At 63.6% G+C, this 18,723-nt stretch overlaps 2 protein-coding genes across 6 annotated transcripts; both read left to right on the forward strand.

Moving 5' to 3' along the window:
• The first annotated feature begins 642 nt into the window (after nucleotides 1-642).
• Nucleotides 643-2,874, forward strand: ATP5F1D (ATP synthase F1 subunit delta). The gene is made up of 4 exons (XM_005890452.3): nucleotides 643-894; nucleotides 1,519-1,672; nucleotides 2,158-2,246; nucleotides 2,337-2,874. Exons 1-4 carry the CDS (start codon nucleotides 754-756, stop codon nucleotides 2,457-2,459), a joined length of 507 nt encoding a protein of 168 aa, XP_005890514.1. The 5' UTR covers nucleotides 643-753; the 3' UTR covers nucleotides 2,460-2,874.
• A 2,144-nt stretch (nucleotides 2,875-5,018) lies between these two features.
• On the forward strand, nucleotides 5,019-15,269 carry MIDN (midnolin). Of its 5 annotated transcripts, XM_070374284.1 has the most exons (10): nucleotides 5,025-6,009; nucleotides 6,101-6,228; nucleotides 7,205-7,839; nucleotides 8,866-8,953; nucleotides 9,140-9,202; nucleotides 11,201-11,329; nucleotides 11,414-11,719; nucleotides 11,899-12,046; nucleotides 12,268-12,513; nucleotides 13,182-15,269. In XM_070374284.1, the coding sequence occupies exons 3-10, from the start codon at nucleotides 7,607-7,609 to the stop codon at nucleotides 13,457-13,459; spliced, it is 1,491 nt and encodes a 496-aa protein (XP_070230385.1). In that variant the 5' UTR covers nucleotides 5,025-6,009; nucleotides 6,101-6,228; nucleotides 7,205-7,606; the 3' UTR covers nucleotides 13,460-15,269. The 5 variants fall into 5 exon arrangements, with proteins under 5 accessions (XP_070230386.1, XP_070230385.1, XP_070230384.1 ...); XM_070374285.1 differs by lacking the exon at nucleotides 6,101-6,228 and having other exon boundaries at nucleotides 5,019-6,009; nucleotides 11,902-12,046; XM_070374283.1 differs by lacking the exon at nucleotides 6,101-6,228.
• The last annotated feature ends 3,454 nt before the right edge of the window (nucleotides 15,270-18,723 follow it).

Below are 18,723 nucleotides of genomic sequence, written 5' to 3' on the forward strand. Positions count from 1 at the left end.
GGTTCGCCGCCTGCACCTCCCACAGTCACAGCCTCTTCTATCCGGCCGTCGCCCCTTTGTTATTTTTATGTATTTGTTACCTCCTAACGTACTGCACAACTTATAAACTATGTTGCGCGCGTGCTAAGTCTCTTCAGTCGAGTCCGACTCTTTGCGACCCTATGGACTGTAGTCCACTAGGTTATTCTGTCCACGGGATTCTCTCGGCAAGAATACTGGGACTGGTTGTCATGCCCTCCTCCAGGGGATCTTCCCCACCCGCGTTTCCTGCATTGGCAGGCAGGTTCTTTACCACTGTTGCCACCTCGGACGCTCATATATTACGTTAATGTCTGTTAAACGCCCCCACCACCCCAAACCAGAGCAGGAATCTCGCTATTTCCTTGATGTCTCCCCAGCGCCTGACATCCAACGAGCGTCCCCCAAATCTTGAATTAAGTGTTTCCGTAACTTCTCCGCGCAGGCTTCTGGTCCTCAGGGTGCAGAGCCATGTAACCGATCTCCCTCACTGTACCACTGGGCTAGGAGCTCTCGCCGGAAGGAAACTACAATCCCTAGCATGCCACGCGCCCAAGTGGTGCCTCGTCTTCCGCAGCGCGCGCAGCGCGCCGGGAGTCGTAGTTCGCGCGTGCGCTCTCGCCAGGCTCCTTCTCCCAGAAGTCCTCTCGCGTCGTCCTCCTCGCCCTCCAGGCCGCTCCCGCTTAACAGGAGTGAGCTCGCCTCTGCGTCGCCTTCCGCTGTCCGCCAGCCGTCATGCTCCCCTCCGCGTTGCTCCGCCGTCCGGGTTTGGGCCGCCTCGTTCGCCAGGTCCGCCTCTACGCCGAGGCTGCCGCTGCTCAGGCCCCTGCCGCGGGTCCGGGACAGATGTCCTTCACCTTCGCCTCACCCACGCAGGTTCGGACGTCCGCGGTGCTCGGGACCCCATTCTGGACCCCTCCCCCATGTGGCCCAGGATCCGAGCCCCCAGTCCTCAGGTCGGCGACTCCCACTCCAGACCCGCGCCCCTCCTCCGTGTGATCCGGGATGCGAACTCCCAACCCTCAAGTCGGAGACCCCCGTTCCAGACCCTCTCCCCTCCTCCATGTGGTCCGGGATCCGAGCCCCCAACCTTCGGGTCGGAGACCACCCGCATTCTGGACCTATGGTCTGGGATCCGAGCCCCCAGTTCTCGGGTCGCCTCCCCTCAGCCCCTATTTCGGCATGCATTCGTCTTCGCGAGGTTCAGAACCTGAGCCCCTTGGCCCTTCTGCCGAATTCAGTGTCTCCTCCCCTGGCGGCTCGCTGGTGGTGCTTTAACCGTATCTGCTTCCGCGAAAGCTAGGGTGTCTGGATTTCGTCCTCAAGTAGAGGAAGGTGCTGTACCCCTCCAAAACATTGGCCGCAGCGGAGCCGCCTGTGCCCCCCTCCCCCGCCCCGCACCTGTCACTCCTGTTCTAGTTGTTTAACTACAGAGGACACCGACTGCTGGGCCTCGAGGGACTGGCCTTAGGTGACCCTTTCATCACGTGTGTTCTCTAGGTGTTCTTCAACGGCGCCAACGTCCGCCAGGTGGACGTGCCCACGCAGACCGGCGCCTTTGGCATCCTTGCAGCCCATGTGCCCACTTTGCAGGTCCTGCGGCCAGGCCTAGTTGTGGTCCACGCTGAGGATGGCACCACCTCCAAATACTTCGGTGAGTCGAGTGGGCACACAGATAGTAGAGGACGCACGTCTCAGCAGAGTGTTTTCAGTCCTGTTTTCAGGTGGCAGCTTGAGAAAGGGCGCCAGGGACATAGACCATCCCCATACGGGCAGTAGTCTAATTGTGGTTTGGGATGTAACTGCTCAGCAGTTGGGACTGACAGACTGGGGAAAGAGACCTAAGAGTGCTGCCTGGCAGGTGCCTTTTGGAGAAGGGGTCCTTGGTTCTGTAAAGGTCTTTCACAGCATGGCTCCTGTCCAGCACTGGAATTCAGCTGGGGATCACCCCAACCTTAGCTCAGCTGCCGGGCAAAGAGAGGGGTCTCTGTCTCCGTGTCCAGCCCCCAGCGGATACACTTGTTGGCTGCCTGTCCACTTGTGTGCTGGGGCCTTTCAACCCTGGAGCCAGGTTGTAGGGTCAGCCTGCCAGCCTCACAGGGGCTGTGGGGCTGACTCTCAAGCTCCCTCTTCCTGCAGTGAGTAGCGGCTCTGTCACAGTGAATGCTGACTCCTCCGTGCAGTTACTGGCTGAGGAAGCTGTCACCTTGGACATGCTGGATCTGGGGGTGAGTGTCCTGGGGGAAGCAGGGGTTTGGTGGGAACAGGTGCCGGGCTGGGGTCCCTGCTCAGCCGTCACCCACCCCCACCCCCTGCAGGCAGCCAAAGCGAACCTGGAGAAGGCACAGTCGGAGCTGTTGGGGGCAGCAGACGAGGCCACTCGGGCTGAGATCCAAATCCGCATCGAGGCCAACGAGGCCTTGGTGAAGGCTCTGGAGTAGGCGGTGCCTGCCTCACACTGGTCCAGCTGGGAGACCTGGCCGGAGCTGGGCAAGGGTGGCCTGGCATGAAGACCCAGCTCCCCATGGGTGCAGGCTGACAGGGAGCGGGCCTGCGGGAAGCTGTCCTGTTAATAAGCCACTAGGGGGCAGCACAGTGCCAGTTTCTGCGCCCCTTGGGGCCCTGCCCCTTTACGCTAAATAAACCCAGGTAAACAAGCCAGCTCTGGCAGGTTGGGTGGCTGGGGGCAAGCTGGGACACTTGCCCTGCCCGCGAGGAATGCTGTCCCCCTGGGGGGGTCTCCTGCCATCTGCACCACTGCTCTGCCCCTGCAGTGTCTGCTGCAGAGACCGCTGCTCCTAGCCACCGCCAGCAGCCTGCCCCCTGCCCAGCCCATATTAAAGACCTAGGATCCAACTTGTTTATGCTGATTTTATCCTGCTTGGTGGTGGGCTCCGGATTCAGTCCAGCGTCTCGCTGGCTTCCTGTGTCTGCCCACTGAGGCGGGGTGCTGAATGCTAGCTTCAGCTTTCCTGGGGCCGCAGGCTGTGTCCTGAAACATCCTGAGTGTCTGCAGTAAGCTGGGGGGGGTGGGGACACTGCTAGTAAAACCAGGCTGGGTTCTGGTCTTCACCCCGAGAGGGTGGGGACAGGCAAAGGTCACCAAGCTGGGGCTGGGGATGGTGGGCAGGGGTGTGGTTTGCCGCTTGTGGGCTGGGCCTGGGCTGCCCAGCGGACAGCAGGGCTCCACCAGGTTCCAGACTGACGTGTGCCCCGTGGGCGCCCCGCCCTAGCTGCCCTGGGAAGGGGCTGGCTCTGCCTGCTCCCATGGAGGCCCCGCCCTGTGTTCGCCTGGCCTGTGGGTGGCCCCAGCTGGCCAGGCGCCCAGTCCCTGGTGGTGTTGGCACCTCCGTGGCACCCCGGCCCCTGGAATGGCCCCAGATGGGTGGGGTGGCTGGGCGGGGGCGGTCCTGGCACCTGGAAGCTTCAGTGCTATCCCACCTCCTTCAGCCAGTCATTCCTTTTTTTGCAACCGAGGGGTGTCCTGGAACTGGCTTCAGGTGGCCGGCAGGAGTCGCCTTGCCCCCTTCCTGGCCCTGGGTCCAAGCAGAGCGGGCAGGGGATTCCAGGGGAGTGAATGTGTGGGAGAGCTCGGGCCTCCCTGTGTGTCACTGGCAGCCAGAAGGTGACAGAGAGGCCACTCCAGGGCTCTTCATTGGTACGGATGGGCTGCGAGGTCTTGTGTCATGGTCCCGTGCGAATGACTGTCCCACGGCTGTTTCTGAGGCTTGGTGTCCCGGGAGCTGCCATGCCAGCCTGCAGCTCTGAAGAGGGCATTTGTCCAGGCTTGCTCCTTCTGGGCAGGTGAAGCCCAAGCAGCCGGCCCCCACTTGCCCAAGAACCCCCAGCTCAGATAAAGCTGGAACTGCTGTGGGGGCTCAGGTGCAGCCCCCTCCCCAGGCTTAGGGCACAGATTTTCCGACTTCTGGCCAGCTCCTTATCTGGTCTATAAATAAGAGTGAGGACACGGCAGGGGGCCTGCGGAAGGAGACCATCGCTGACCACTGAAGCAGCGGCCCTGACACCAGGTAACCTGCCCCCGGCATTCTGGGACTGGGACACAGCTGGGCCCCACAGTGCAGAGCAGGCCCCCTGAGGGATGGGCAAGGCTTGGATCCTGGCCTGGGGACCCCTGTGCTGATAGACTGCAGGGATGGCCAGCACAGGCCAGGTCTTGTCCTGGGGTCAGGGCACCCAGGGTGGGAGTGGTCACAGGGCCAGGAACCAGGGACCATGACCCCCTACTGAGAGTGCAGGCTAGGTGGTGCCCAAGGGCTCATCTCCTTCCTGGGAAGGGATGCCCTCATATCTGGAGTGTGCTCGCAACCTGGGACCAGCAGCCAGGTGAGAGGGGTCTTCTGAGAAGGAGAGCCTGAAGCAGGCTGATCTGGCATGTTTATCAACTTGGACTTGCAAAGCCAGGCAGGGGCTGGTCCCCTCCTGTGTGTGTGACCTTCAGGAGCCCCATGCCAGGACCAGCCCACTCCCCTGCAGGCAGAGGAACCCAGCCAGGTGAGATGAGAGACCCACCTGAGGTCTCCACAACACCCCCACCCAGTGCCACCTGCTCACTTGAGGGTTCCACCTGGCCTGCCCGCCCTGGAGTCCCACTGTGCTCAGATGCTGCGGCTTCAGAGCCCACGTCCCCGATGCTGCCTCCCTGCTCTCCCTGAATGTAGGCCAACGGCCTGGTCCCACACCTGACCTTGGGGCCCTCTTTCAAGCCTCTTGTGCTTGTCGTGGACTTGCTCCTTCCTGGAGCTCTTCTGTCTCTGGCAAGCTCTTGTCCATCCCTCAGGCCCAGGCCTGATCCTGTGGGACTGGGAGTGTCTGGGTGTGCCTGTGACAGGGTGGGGGGCAGAGGCTGGGGGGCCTTGGGTGGGAGCAGGATGAGGACTGGCTCCATCCTAGAAAGGAGCACAGCCCTGGGAGGGGCCCCAGGGCAAGGGTGGAGGTGGAGGTGGTTGGGTGAGATAAAGGGAGGCACAGATAAGTGGATGGGGGTGGCCTGGGGTCCCCCTCCTCTGGACAGAGAGGGCCCTGCCCTCAGTCAGGGTCACCCTTAGAAAGCCTCCTACACGAGGCAGCCTGCAAGGACAAAGCTGCAGACAAACCAATAGCTGTATGCCCTCGGTTTCATCACCTGTAAGATGGGTAGGGTGAGTACACCCACAGCCAAGGCTGGACACCAGCAGGTGAGCTAACCTAATGGGCTGATGTCGATCGCCAGGCTTAGGTGAGGGCCCTGTATCCCTGGGGTTCTGGAGAGACCTGCTGTATTTTACTCCATACCACAGGATCTCATAAAGGTCACTGCCCTCCAGAGTCACAAAGCCCAGCAGGTAATGACGGATGCACAGGGCAGGCCTGGAGCTGGTGAATCGCTCCATAAATACCCTCTGAGGTCACCGTTAAGGGATGCAGGAGGCCAGGGCAGCTGGCTGGGGCACCCCCACTGCAGGCAGGTGACTCGGGCCTGTTTTCCTGGACGCAGGCCGCTGACTCAGGCACCCTTTCCCGTTCCCCAATGCTGGCGCCCCCAGGCGGAAACACCGGGCCTGGGGTAGCAGGAAAGGGGTGGGGCAACAAATCCAGCCGTGCACCCCAAAACCCTATGGCGGGGGCCGGAGTGCGGGTGCCCTCAGTCGTCAGCGCTGCCGACCGTGACCCTTGATTCGTAGCATTCAAGGAGGGCTACACCCCGCCCCCCACCCCGCTTCCCCCCGTTTAAAAGGGCGAAGCTTAGGGGGCGTGTGGCCCAGGCCGGACGGTGCCCCAGGGCCTGGCCGACAGGCAGGGGCGGGGGCCAGCCTGCGTCACCGCCCGCCCGGCCCCCCGCCCCCTGGCCACCTAAACTCCACCCCGAGGGAAGGCGGTGCGGATAAAGGCTCGGGGGCCGCCCGCTTAGCCCCAGACCGGCTCCGCCACCGCGTACTCGTCCCGGACGTGGGTACACTCAGGACAGTTGGGACCTCGGACGGGCCGCTCCCGGTGAGTGGGGGGCGGGACCTCACTGGCCGAAGAAGAGGGTTCTCACTCTAGGCTCTTAAGGGTGCCCTACTTTTCTTTGTTCTTTGAGCAGGCAGGGTTCAAGGTGTCTCCAACCCTGGGGAGCCCCTTGGGAACCGGAATGGGAAGGACTCGGCGCTGCCGGCAGAGCCCAGTCTGGACCTCTGCCCCCGCCCCGCCCCCGGGGCACTCCCACTCCCCGTGAGTGACCTTGAGTTAGTTTCCGTTCTGGCCTCTGTTTCCCCGACTGTGTAGCCCCAGTCTACTGACACAGAGGCTTAACGCTCTTAGGCTCCCTTAACGCCCGCAGTCCCGTCTGACTGCCCCCTACCCCGGGCTGCATCGGCGCCCCCTGCCCGGGTCTCTGGGCAGCGCTCCCGGGCGGGGCCGGCAGAGGGCGCGCCAGCGCTGCTGACTCACCGCAGCCCCGAGCGGCGCGCGCGGGCGCAGCCGGGGACGCCGCGTCACGTCACGGCTCGGGCGGGCGCGACTCGGGAAGCGGGCCCGGCCCGCGGGACGGGGGTGGGACGCGAGGTGGCACAGGCGCGGGAGGGGCCGTCCGGCAGCGGCCACGTCACCGGAGTGCAGGCCCCGCCCGCAGCTCCACCCCGTGCAGGGGCTTCAAACTTCTCGGGAAAGTGGGCGCCGCAGGCCGACCCTGCCGCGAGTCCTTCAGCGGGGACCCAGCCATGAGGCGCGGGGATCGCGTCCCGCTTCCGCTTGCAGCGGTTTCCCGGACGGGCACAGGGGGAGGCCCCGGCTTCCTACTCTTCCAGATTTGGGCCGCTGCCTTATCCCACGGCAAACCACCCCAACCCGGGGTCCCGGGCCCCGAGCGCCCCGCCGCCCGCCCTTTGTTGAGGGTCCCGGCCTTATGAATGGCTGCGGCGGGGCGGGGCGGGGGTGGGGGCGGGCCGGAGCGGCGCCGGCCCCGCCCCCGCCGCACTCCGCTTGGCCGCCGGGTCGGGGGCGGGGAGAGGGGCGGGCCCGCGCGGCCACGTGGGGCGGTGCCTCGGCGGCTCCCATTGGCCGGACCGCGCTGCCGACTGGGCTTTCGGCGCACGCTGATTGGTCGGCGCGGGCCGGCGGAGTAAGTAGTGAATGGGAGGGGGCGGCGGCCCCGCCCCTCGGAACGTTGATACATTATAACTTTTTTTTCTGTTACTTTCACCCCCAGATCCTCTGGCGGCGGCGGCGGCGACGGCTGTTGCTAAGGGAGGGGACGCGAGGGGAAGCACGGCCCGAGTAGCAGACATCCTTGAGCGTGGCTGGGTGAGCGGCGCCCCCTTCTCTGGGACCCTTCCCCGAGCCCGCCGCCCTGGAAAGGAGTTGGGAGTGTAGTCCCCACCTAGGAAGGCGCCCCGGCGAGCCGACGCGACCTCGGAGCTCCACTCGGATTTCTGATTCCTGATTCGCTTTCCACTCCTGGGAGCTTATCCAAAGGGACGCTCGGTGCCCTCCGCTTCCAGGGACGCAGAGGAAACCAGTTTGGGATCTCTTCCCCCAACCCGCCCTGCCCGGAGGCGCGGCGAGAATTGGCGGCGCCCCGCGGACCCCAGCCCCTCAGCGCGGGCCGGGGATGGAGCCGCAGCCCGGCGGCGCCCGGAGCTGCCGGCGCGGGGCCCCCGGCGGCGCCTGCGAGCTGAGCCCGACGGCCGAGACGGCGCCCATGAGCCTGGCCATCCACAGCACGACAGGCACCCGCTACGAGCTGTCGGTGCCCCCCGACGAGACGGTGGAGGGGCTGCGCAAGCGGCTGTCCCAGCGCCTCAAAGTGCCCAAGGAGCGCCTGGCGCTGCTCCACAAAGACACGTAGGTACCGCGCGCCCCCAGCCCCCGCGCCGCCCCCTCGGGCCCCGGCCCCGGGGCGGGAACAAAGAGCGCGCCGCTCGGGGAAGGAAGGGGGCGGCCAGACGGGGTACGGGGGCGCGCCGCGCGCTCACGGGCGCCCTCTGCTCGGCCTGCGTGTCTCGGCCCCCTCCCCCGCCCGGGGTCGCTGCACAAAGGCGGTTGCGAGGGCGCCTCGGGTCGGGCTTAGGCGGCGTCCCCCACGGGAAGGCAGGAGGCCCGGAAGGAGTAGGGGTCCCAGCTGCGGGGGTGGGGGGCTCTGCGGGGGCCTCCTCTGCCTGCGACCCGCCGGCTTCCGCATCTGTTCAGCGGCCCCCTTTGCGTCTGGCTGTTTCACCCCCCACTCGCGTCTCTCTGCCCCCCTTTGTTCTCGCCACCGAGCGCTCTCCGCAGTCTACCCCTCCCCCCTGCTATTTAAATCGCCTCCAGGCCGGGGAGCCCTCCCTCCGCGGGCCTCCGGGGACACGCAATGTCCATCCCCAGCGGAGGGGCCCGGTGGGGGAGGGGAGGGTGGGGGAGGGTCTCCTTTGTCTGAGCGGCGGCGGCTTGCGCCTGGGAGGGAGGGAGGGAGGAGGGGAGCCCGCCCGGCAAAGCCCCGAAAGGCTAAGCGCTTGGCCCGCAGGGACAGCCCAGGCCCGGGTGGTTGAATTACAAGGGGGCGGCCCCGGGGTGGGGGGAGTGTGCCAAGGGGCGCGCTGTGCCTGGATGGTGAAAAAGTGCTTTGCTGAGGCGCAACTGGAGTGTCCCAGTCCAGAACTGGGGTTCCTTGGAATAAGGGGTTTGAACTGCCAGCATGGGACTCCCAGGGTCTGACCTCCACCCTCCACACAAACTCGGGGCCCTGGATCTGGAAACCAGGAAGGGGTGGGGGCGATGGACTCCTGTCTCTACCACATAAGCATAGCCCTCCCCCGCGGACTCTGCTTCCGAGTCCCTGCCTTGTCTCGGCCGCGGCATAGCCTCACCCTCTTCCTTCCTCCCCCCCCTCAGCCGGCTCAGTTCGGGGAAGCTGCAGGAGTTCGGCGTGGGGGATGGCAGCAAGCTGACGCTCGTGCCCACCGTGGAGGCGGGCCTCATGGTAAATGGCTGGGGCAGCGAGCCCCGAAGCCCCGCGTTAGCAGGCAGCCCTCTCCCCTGCGAGCACACCCCCCAGCACTGACACGGAACCCCGTCCCTGCAGGGCTGCCCACCCCACCCCACCCCACCCCACTCCTCCTCAGGGCCCATCCTCAAGGTCTCCTCTTCTTCCTTCCTCTCTCTGTAGTCTCAGGCCTCCAGGCCAGAACAATCTGTGATGCAGGCCCTGGAGAGCTTGACAGAGACCCAGGTAAGATGCGCGCCAGCGCCCTCCCCACCCCTGGGGGCAACCGGTGGAGTGCCCGGCCACTCCGGAGAGCTTTGGGGTTGTTTGTGCTCCCAGGAGGCCTGTGGGAAGGGGAGGGGACGCGCCGCTCCGCCTTCGTGCCAGCTTGGCCTGGTCACCCAGCTTCCTCTTCCTCCTCCCCGCCCCCCCAGCACTCTCCACCTGACCTTGAGAGTCTTCTCTCCCACGGTGGCCTCCATGGGGGAGGGGGCCCAGCTTTCACAAGCCTGCCTGCGGGGTGACCTTGGCCCATGCTCTCACACCACTCCCACACACCCGGGCCTGCGTCCCCAGCCCCACCGGCTTTGTCGTGGAGCTCCCCTTGCCCAGACTGCGGTTTCCCCAGAGCAACATTTCTGATAGGAGGGTGGTTCTGGGTGACATTCCTTCCGCCTTCTGTGACCCCATTGTGAGGGGTGGGGAGTCACCCCTACTCCTCCTTCCTCTGGCCTTTGTTCTCTGCCCCAAAAGGGGGAGGGGGTGGGGGCGCCCAGCCCTGGGGCCAGCACAGCCCAGACAGGATGTTAGGAAAATATTTAGTAAGCGCGGGAGGGCGATGAGGAGGAAGGCTGGGGCTGGCCCACACAGGGTTCCCGGTTTTGTTGCAGCTTTTTTTTTTTTTTCCCTCCTTTCCTCATTTTTCTGGCAGTGGGGCCCTCCTCCCAGGAGGGTGACACAGGCCTCAGCTATCCGCCTGCTGCCAGGGTGGGGGTGGCAAGTCCTCGGCCTCCCTGGCTGGGCTGGCCCCCGGCCTCAGAACCTGCTCAGCGGCTTCCCTTCCTCCTGCCCCGAGGCCCTCGCCCCCTCCCCGGCGTGCTGCGTCCTGCCCTTGCCAGCCGGCTAGCACAGGGGAGGAGAAGGGGCCCTGGGAGCTGGGTGGTCCGCCACTGGGAGGGGCAGAGGAGGTGGGGGAGAGCCGGGAGCCAGCTGGGGGTGTGCTTTCTGGGGCAGATGTGACCTGAGCTCCCTGCTCCTGGGGAGGGGGGCGGTGCTGTGGTTGGCAGGGGGCCCCTGGGGCGTGTTGGGTTCACATCCGCCCCAGGGTGCCTGCGTCAGGAGGGAGTCGGGGAGGCACTGGGGCTGGGCGGAGTGACTGGGCTCCCAGCACTGCTTCCCTGCCTGGCACCAAGTCATGCCTGCCCCTTCGTCCTCCCCTGGGAGGAAGTTGCAGGGTGGAGTTGGGGGGGGCAGCCACTCTTATAAAGCCACCCAGGCCCTTTCTGCAAAGGGCATCTCTGGGGCTGGGGAGGGCACATGCAGAAGGGGCTGCGGGGAGTGGGGAGTGCACTTTGTCCGCCTCCTTTGCCTCCTCCCCATGGCCCCCAAAGTAGGGAAGGTTACACCAGCCGCTGCCAGCAGAGAGCAGGGAGGAGGAGGTGGTTCTGAGTCATCCCAGCCTGTGTCATTTCTCAGAAACCTCCACCCCCCCCACAATCCCGGCCCCTGGGGAGAGCGCAATGCTGGCGGGCCCCCAAAGGAGGGGTCCAGTGCAGATGGGGGGATCTTACAGGCTCCTCACCTGCTCCAAAGGGGTTGCCAGGTTGGAGATTCATGTTTGCATGGGCTGTATTGAGGCCTTGGGGGACTAAGGCCACAGAGTGAATGGTCAGGGCCCCCCCACTGCCAGCAGAGGCAACGCCTCCCCCTCAGCCTCAGCCCCGCCCAGGACAGATAAATATTTATCTTGAGAAAGCAAAGGTTAGGACAAGAATTTGTCCAGGAATTCCACCCACTCGCTGTCCGAGTAGTAGCTTAGCTGGGAGGGGGCCTGAGCCTAGCCCCTGCAGTGTGCACAGGCAGAGAGAGGGTGAGGAGAGGTGTGAGCTGGGGGTTGTTTGAGAGCAGAGATGCCGTCTGGGCCCCGCCCCCTCTGGCTCGGTTTCCCCTTGAAAGAACCAAGTTGGCCAGGGTGGGCCAGGCCCCCGTCTTATCAGCCTCTGTCCCGCCTCTGTCCCCCCACAGCCCCCAGCGGCTCCCGACCTGGGCCGGGCTGGCGGAGGCGGCTTCCGGAAATACCGATTCATTTTATTTAAGCATCCGTGGCACCGACAGGGACCCCAGAACCCACAGAGGGGCGGCGAGAGGCCCCAGGTCACACAGCGTGGGGGGCCGGGCCGGGCCGGGCTGGGGACACTGCGGGCTGGGGCCCTAGGCTTGACGGGCCTCTCTCTGCAGGTCAGTGACTTCTTGTCAGGACGCTCGCCGCTGACCCTGGCGCTGCGTGTGGGGGACCACATGATGTTTGTCCAGTTGCAGCTCGCAGCCCAGCATGCCCCGCTACAGCACCGCCACGTGCTGGCTGCTGCTGCTGCCGCCACCCGCGGGGACCCCAGCATGACCACCACCCCTGTGTCCTCTCCCTGCCGGCCAGTGTCCAGTGCTGCCCGTGTCCCCCCAGTGCCCACCAGCCCTGCCCCCGCATCTTCACCTGTCACAGCCGGCTCTTTCCGCTCCCATTCAGCCTCTACCACCTGCCCCGAGGTGAGTCTGGGGAAGGGTGCAGCGGGAGGACAGCAGACCCCCAGATATGTCTTCTGTATCCAGAATCCCATAGTTGTCCCCACAACCTGGTCTTGCATGGTATGGTGGGTGATATCCTGGCCCTGAACCCTAAGGGTTACCCTCACACCCCAAGCTCATGTGCCCTCCTTCCCCATCAGCAGATGGACTGTTCCCCCGCTGCCAGCACTGGTGCCAGCCCCACATCCCCGACTGGGAGCAGCCCCACCTCCCGCTCCCGCAAACCTGGCGCAGTCATCGAGAGCTTCGTGAACCACGCCCCGGGGGTCTTCTCAGGGACCTTCTCTGGTAGGTGTCAGAATGTCCCCATGAGCGGTAACACACACACTAGGCATGAGACGCTCCCCGGGGTGGCCACGTACATGCCTGGCTATACGGCCAGCCACAGGTCCACTAATGGGGGTGCAAGTGCCCAAGTCAGCCAGGGGTGCCCTATGTACACGTGGAACCCCGCACTGCCAAGGCCACACATCCACCACTGCAGTGTCCTCATCCATGTCTCCCCACAGGCACACTGCACCCCAACTGCCAGGACAGCAGTGGGCGGCCGAGGCGGGACATCGGGACCATCCTGCAGATCCTCAATGACCTCCTAAGCGCCACACGGCACTACCAGGGCATGCCCCCATCACTCACACAGCTGCGTTGCCACGCCCAGTGCACCCCAGACCTCGGCCCCAAAACTACCTCCTGTGAGAAGCTGGCGGCCGCGGCCCCGGCCTCCCTGAGCCAGGCCCGCTTGTGCAAGCCCCCGGGTAAGTGTCCCCCTTGCATCCCTCCTCCATGGGTCTCTCAAGGCTCCTCTGTGTGCTTCTTCCAGCAGCTGAGCCCCCGGTGGTGGGGAGGGGGTCGCCAGCTGCAGCTCGCCCTGCTCTGTAGGCGCCTGTAGAGAAGGGAGTGTGTGTGTTGGGGCACACAGTGTCTTTGTGCCCTCCAGAGGGGGCTCCATCCACACTTCCTCCTCACCCCCCTCGGGCACCTTATCCAGATGGTGGGTGAAGCCACTGTGAATGGCCCAGTCAGCCTGAGGGAGGGAGGGGGTTAGCTTCTCCTCCTGCTCAAAGGCAGCTTGTGCCCCCCTGCCCCCACAAAACCTGGTTATTCCGGACACATTCTGAGTCCTTCGGAATTGTGAAGTGGGCCCCCGAGCCCAGGTCCTGAAGGGGAAACAGACACAGCCTGAGCAGCTAATGTTTATGACAGCTGAGTCACTAAGGGCTGTCTTGGGCCAGCCCTGCCCTCGTGGAGCTGACATCCCCAGTTGACGGAAAGTTCAGTAGATATTCTTGTCTGGCTCCCTCGTTGGAGGGAGTGTCTTGGGTTGGGCTTGATATCCAGGGGCAGCTACTGGGGGTCCTCACATTTGGTTGGGACTCTGGCCTCCAAGGGACCCTCAGGGTCATGCCCACTGCGTCCTCTGCAGGGGACCGGCTGCGGCAGACGGAGAACCGAGCCACCCGCTGTAAGGTGGAGCGCCTTCAGCTGCTGCTCCAGCAGAAACGGCTCCGCAGAAAGGCCCGGCGTGATGCCCGCGGTCCCTACCACTGGCCGCCCAGCCGCAAGGCCGGCCGCAGCGACAGCACTGGCAGTGGGGGAGGTGGCAGCCCCAGCGAGGCGGCCGGCTTGGGCCTTGACTTCGAGGACTCCGTCTGGAAGCCAGAAGTGAACCCCGACATCAAATCAGAGTTTGTGGTGGCCTAGGAACCCTGTCCCTCACCCCAGCCCTGGGTGGCCGCCAGCGTGGCCTCACACGGGAGGGCAGGCAGGCTGTCTGTCGGTGCAGCAAGAGGCTCCCCCCTCCCGGTTCCGTGTCCTTCTGGTGGTTTTTTTTTTTTTTTTTTTTTAAAATTTCAATTCCTACCATGGTTTTCCGAACTCTCCATGGACTTGGGTTCCTGCCTCCTTGATTCGGCTCACACTCCGCCCCTTCCTCCATTGCCTCATCCTTCTCCCGACCTGCACTGAGTCCCTCCCGCCCACCTTCCCAAGCTCCAAATATGTAGCAGTCTTTCCAGATGGTTGAGAGAGAACGGAGACAAGGAAGCCGCCCCCCTTCCGTTCTGCCGTCCTCCCCACTCCTTTCAGGTTTAAGTCAAAAACGTAGATGCCTCATTATGCACTTTACAGACAGGGGAGGGGGCCGCAGAGAGGAGAGCCCCCACCGCAAACCCTGGCTCTGAAACCACCGGGCGAGGAACCCCGCGGTCAGGTGCGCGTCAACCGCGACCAAGCCCATGACGGCCAAGGATTGCTTCTTTTCTTCCATGATCGAACTCTTGTTCCTGATTTCCTTTTCCATGTACCTTTTTCCTGGAAAAGAAAAGAAAAGCCGTTTCAGGGGAGAGGCTGGCCAGAGCCTGCCTTGGGGTGCGGGCTGGGGTGTGGGACCCTTTCCTGCCAGGAAAGGAAAGAGGGGGGAGCCTGCCGCCAGCCTTCGCCGCCGTCCACGCACTGTGCGTTTTCTCCCACCCCACCCCGTTTTTCTGCGCTTGGGGTATTTATAGACTATTAATTTTCTGACTGAGCCAATAGTGGTTGGGAATCTCTTGAAAAATAGGGAGAGAAATGGCTGGGGAGAGGGGCGGGGATGATGCCCCACCCCCAGCCCTTCCTCCCCACCCAACCTGAGGGATCTGGGCCTGTGGACTGTGTCTGGGGGGCCCTTTGGCAGCCAGGAGGGGCGGGGGTGCTGAGCTGTGAAACCCCCGCTAGGGGCAAAGCTGTGTAGCATTAACCCCCCGTGGGGGGGGGTTCGCTGCTGGTCTAATTTGGACCCCCCCCACTCACGCCCCTGCCCCAGGGGCATCCCCAGGACAGAGGGGCAGACCTCCCCACTACTGGGGCCATTTCAATGGGGGTGGAGTTATTTTTTCATTCACTTATTTTTTACTGATAATGGAGACGTTTGGGCCCTGCCCCCCACCTGTCAGTCTTGTCCTGGCCCCGCCCCTCTGCTGCGCAACACTCCCCCCACCCTCTGCCTGCCCCTCCTTGTTAGAAGAACCCCAGGTCCTCACCCTACCCCAGGTTATGTGTTTAAAGTTAATGGTTTCAGATGTGAACATCTTGTGTTAACTGTAGCTCTGTACATTTTTTGTGGGGGTGGGGGGTGGGAGGGCGGGGGGGGTCAGAGGGGAGGGGTCAAGGATTTTGTTTTTATTTTCATTTTTCAAAAAAAAAGAAAAAGGGGCGGGTTTGTTTTTGAAACGCTGTCTTGGATATCTATTTAATGTGTGTTCTGATGGTTATTTTTTTTTTTTTTTTTAACGATTTTTAAATAACGTATGTGCCTCCGCTGGTCTGAGGATGGAGGCCCCAGGCAGGAACTGTCCACCCTTTCTGCCCTTGGGAGGGCCCCTCCCCAGAAGCATTACCCATCTTCGGGGAGGAGGGGTCGGGCTGTGGGGTGTCCCAGCACCTTGCGGGAGTTTCCTGTATGAAAACATGAAATTGGAAAAGAAGCCTACGCAAACACCGTGACTTCAAGGAATAAACAGAAAATGAAACACAAGTGTACGTCCGGCCTGCTCGCCTGGAGGGTAGAGTGGTTACTGAGGGGGTTCTGAGTATGAGAGAGGGTGGTCTTTCCCAGGAGGGCCACCAGGTCAGATGCTGGGGTAGCCCACCACCCCGGAGAGTGGAAGGGCTGCGGGGAGAGGGGTGCGTCCCATAACAGTTCCCACACCCCCTCCCCGCCCTGGGTTGAGGGTGGGCAGGAAGCTGTCTGGCAAGGGAGGGAGGGGCCGGCCACTTCCCGGTACCCAAGGCCGGAAGTCCTGCAGGGTGTGGGCACGGGGCTGCCCGAGGGCTGTGTGCCCTGGGTGGGGCCTCAGTTCTAAGTGGGCTGCAAGCGAGCCCAGAGACTCAGTCTCCAGGGAGACCTGGCCACACACGAGGCCACGGGTTCCCCAGGCACAGAAAGAGGGAAGTAGTTACATCCGCCCGCCCACGCAAAAGGGGTGGGCAGCCTGAGGACCCCTGGCCCAAGCTCCACCCCTAGGGGGGTGGTGCCAGGCCTCCAGGACACCCATCGCGCCCAGAGTCCAGCCAGGGCCTAGGGCAGGTACTCAAGGCCCTTCAGTTTGGCTCCACCCTGACCCTTAATGGACTCCTTTCGGCTTGCCAGGCCTTGCATTCCAGCTCTCCCCAGCCCTGGCCATTGCGATCAAGTTTCCAGGCCTTTGCTCGGGTTGTGCCCTACCCAGGAACACTCCCATCCCAGCTCCCCACCTCTGGCTGGGAACTTCCCTAGTCTGCGTCTTGCACCGCTGCCCACCTGGGGCTCCCTGAGGGCCGGGCCAGGTGGCAAGTCCCACCTTCATCCACTTTGGGGTTGGACAGAGACACACCATAATATACTGAAGGTCGTTTTACATGTATTTCCTCACTTAGCACCGTCACCTAAGAGAACTAATTATCCTCCCACTTGGTAGATGAGAAAACCCAGGCTCAAAGAGAAATACCATTTGGTCCAGAGCACTGGCGGTGTTTGTTAAATTAGTGACCACCGTCCCTAGGCTCATTTCCTGTAGCCAAGACCCAGCCCTCCTAAGCCCCAGTTCCAGGAGCCCCACCCAGGGGGAAGGGAACAGGTGCAGTCCAGGAGTGTCCTGGGAGTACTTGCTAAGGCCCTTCTGCCCCTCCTGCTACCCAGTCACCCCCAAATCATTGCACAACCAGGCCGGGAAGGTAGTATGCCCGGATCCGCCTTATCCCTTCAGATCTTAAGGTCAAAAGCACAAACTTCCCCTCTGGTTCGGAGAACCACAAGGTGGAGGTGAGAATGGGACAGTTAAGGTCGAAAACCCTGCCCACGCAGCCGGACCCCCGGAGGTTAGGGCTGTGAACCAGATGGCCACTGCAGGGCTGGGTAGGGGATAAGGAAGGAGGGTGTAGATCAAAGCACCTGCTGAATCACAGGAGTTGTGTCTGCACGGTGCAGGGCGGGGGGCACTTGGTCCACTGCTGGGTACTCTTCAGGGCGCTGTCTGGTGCCTAGCCCTGGGGTCCGAGGGTCACAGCCCTACCCGGGAGTCCTAGAACCCCACCCCGGGTTGGGGCTGTGGCCCTTGGTCCCTTCCCGCTGTGCGGGCCTGAAACGCACACGCCTGCGAGGGGGGCGAGGACAGAGAGGTGCCCAGCCGAAGGGGTGCAGCGACCTGAGAGGCGGCGGGTCAGGCCACGTGGTCGTGGGCAGCACAGAAAGGTAAATTGAGGCCCAGTGTCGGCAGGGGCTGCGGAATCACAGGAGGCGGGGACGGCCCTGAACCAACCAACCCCTCCTCCCAGGGAGGAAAAAGTTGAATGGGAGGGGGCGGCCCCCGGAAGCCCGCAGGGATGGAAACGCGGCTTCCATGGCAACGCGCCGCGAACCGGGCCTGACGTCACTGTGAGGCGGGTGCCCCGCCCGCCCCCGTCCTAGCGCTGAGAGGCTCAGGCCCCGCCTACTCTTGGGACGCCTCATTGGCGGCCACCTCATCGCTGGTCTGCTCGCACCAATAGCCGCGCGGGATTGCTGCCCGGAGGCGGGACTGCGGCGTGGCCAGGCGGAGTGCGCAGGCGCGGAGCGGGGGCGTCCGCCCAACCTCCTCCCCCCAACCTCCTTTTCCCACTGGCCGCACGTCCGCAATTTGGGGGCGGGAGGCGCGCCAAGGGGTCTGACTACCGATGCAGCTTTGAGACGGAAGAGGGGGCGTACCTGAGGGTGCCGCACGTGGACCCCCGCACGGGCGCGATCGCGTGCACCCGCCTTTCAAGGCCGGGCATTGTCTGTTGTCTCTTCCCCATGACCCTGTGTGCACGAGCTCCAGGCTAGGGGAGCGCAGGGCGGGGAGCGGGAGAAGGGCAGTTGGGCTGAGGCTCTGCCAAAAGAATAGGAGTTTGCCAACTACAGGAAAAGGGAAATGGTGCCCCTTGTTGGGAGCACGGCGTGCGCAGATGTCTGAAGACGTGAATGCGGGTGCATTTTGGAAACATCTGAAAGTCAGTTTGGGGGACCTAAAACAAAAGGCGACGGCAAGGACCCAACAGGAATGATTCCTCAAATCTGGCTTGGGGGCGATGAGATGGGGACCCCAAGGAGGAGGAGCAGGTGGAAGGAGCAGAGGCCAGAACATCCCAGGAGGTGTCTGGTCTGGACGCTCTGCTTAGACAAGCCTGGGAAGGGACAGATGAGGCATTGTCTGAAGGGGGCCTTTGGTTCACAGTGCGATGTCTTCAAGGGGGCTGCAGGGAGTTTGGAGGTTAGGGACCCAGGAGGGGTCATGGCGGCAGGAAGGCCTCGTCGCTGCCTGGCTATGCCTCAGTTTTGCTGTGACCAGTAGTCCACTCAGAGAAGGCAGCGATCAGTATAAACAGGGTGGCCTTTGCCAGGTCGGGATGATGTGACCCAAAACCTCTGGTCCGAGGTTACCCCTGGGGCTAGCTGGGGCGGACAGAGAGCCCCAACACTTAGATGGGGGTTGGCACTGGACGTGTGGACAGGTGTGGCTGCCAAGGTGTGGAGTCCAGACAGAGGCCTGGATCCAGGTGCTGGCTCACAGATGGGCCGTGCTTCTGGGGTGATGAGGCAGCTGTAGGCGGGCAAGAGAAGGTCACTGGGGTCACGTCTTTTTGTTCAATGCCAGAGTCCCCTGCGCGTGGCCAAATGGGTAACTGGGGCTAGCTGCACGGTTTTGAAATGCCAAAGGACGCGGCATTGGGGTGGCTTGGGAGGAAGGCTGGGAGAAGCCAGGTCCCTGGGGAGGTGAGGGTGAGTGGTGCCCCGCTGGGGCCAGCGCCAGCACCCCCAGCACCGGGCGTGTGCCCCAGCACAGCCACCCCCGCCCAGGCCTGGCGGGAACGCCCTCCTCTCCAGGCACCTTGGGAATGGGAGTTGCCAAGCTACAGCCAAGGGTGCTACGACTCAACTCAGGAGTCTCCCCTCCAGCCCCACCCACGGCCGCCCCCACCGGGCAGGGCAGAGG

The sequence above is a fragment of the Bos mutus genome, chromosome 7 (genome assembly GCF_027580195.1).
Source record: "Bos mutus isolate GX-2022 chromosome 7, NWIPB_WYAK_1.1, whole genome shotgun sequence".
NCBI classification, from domain to species: domain Eukaryota; kingdom Metazoa; phylum Chordata; class Mammalia; order Artiodactyla; family Bovidae; genus Bos; species Bos mutus.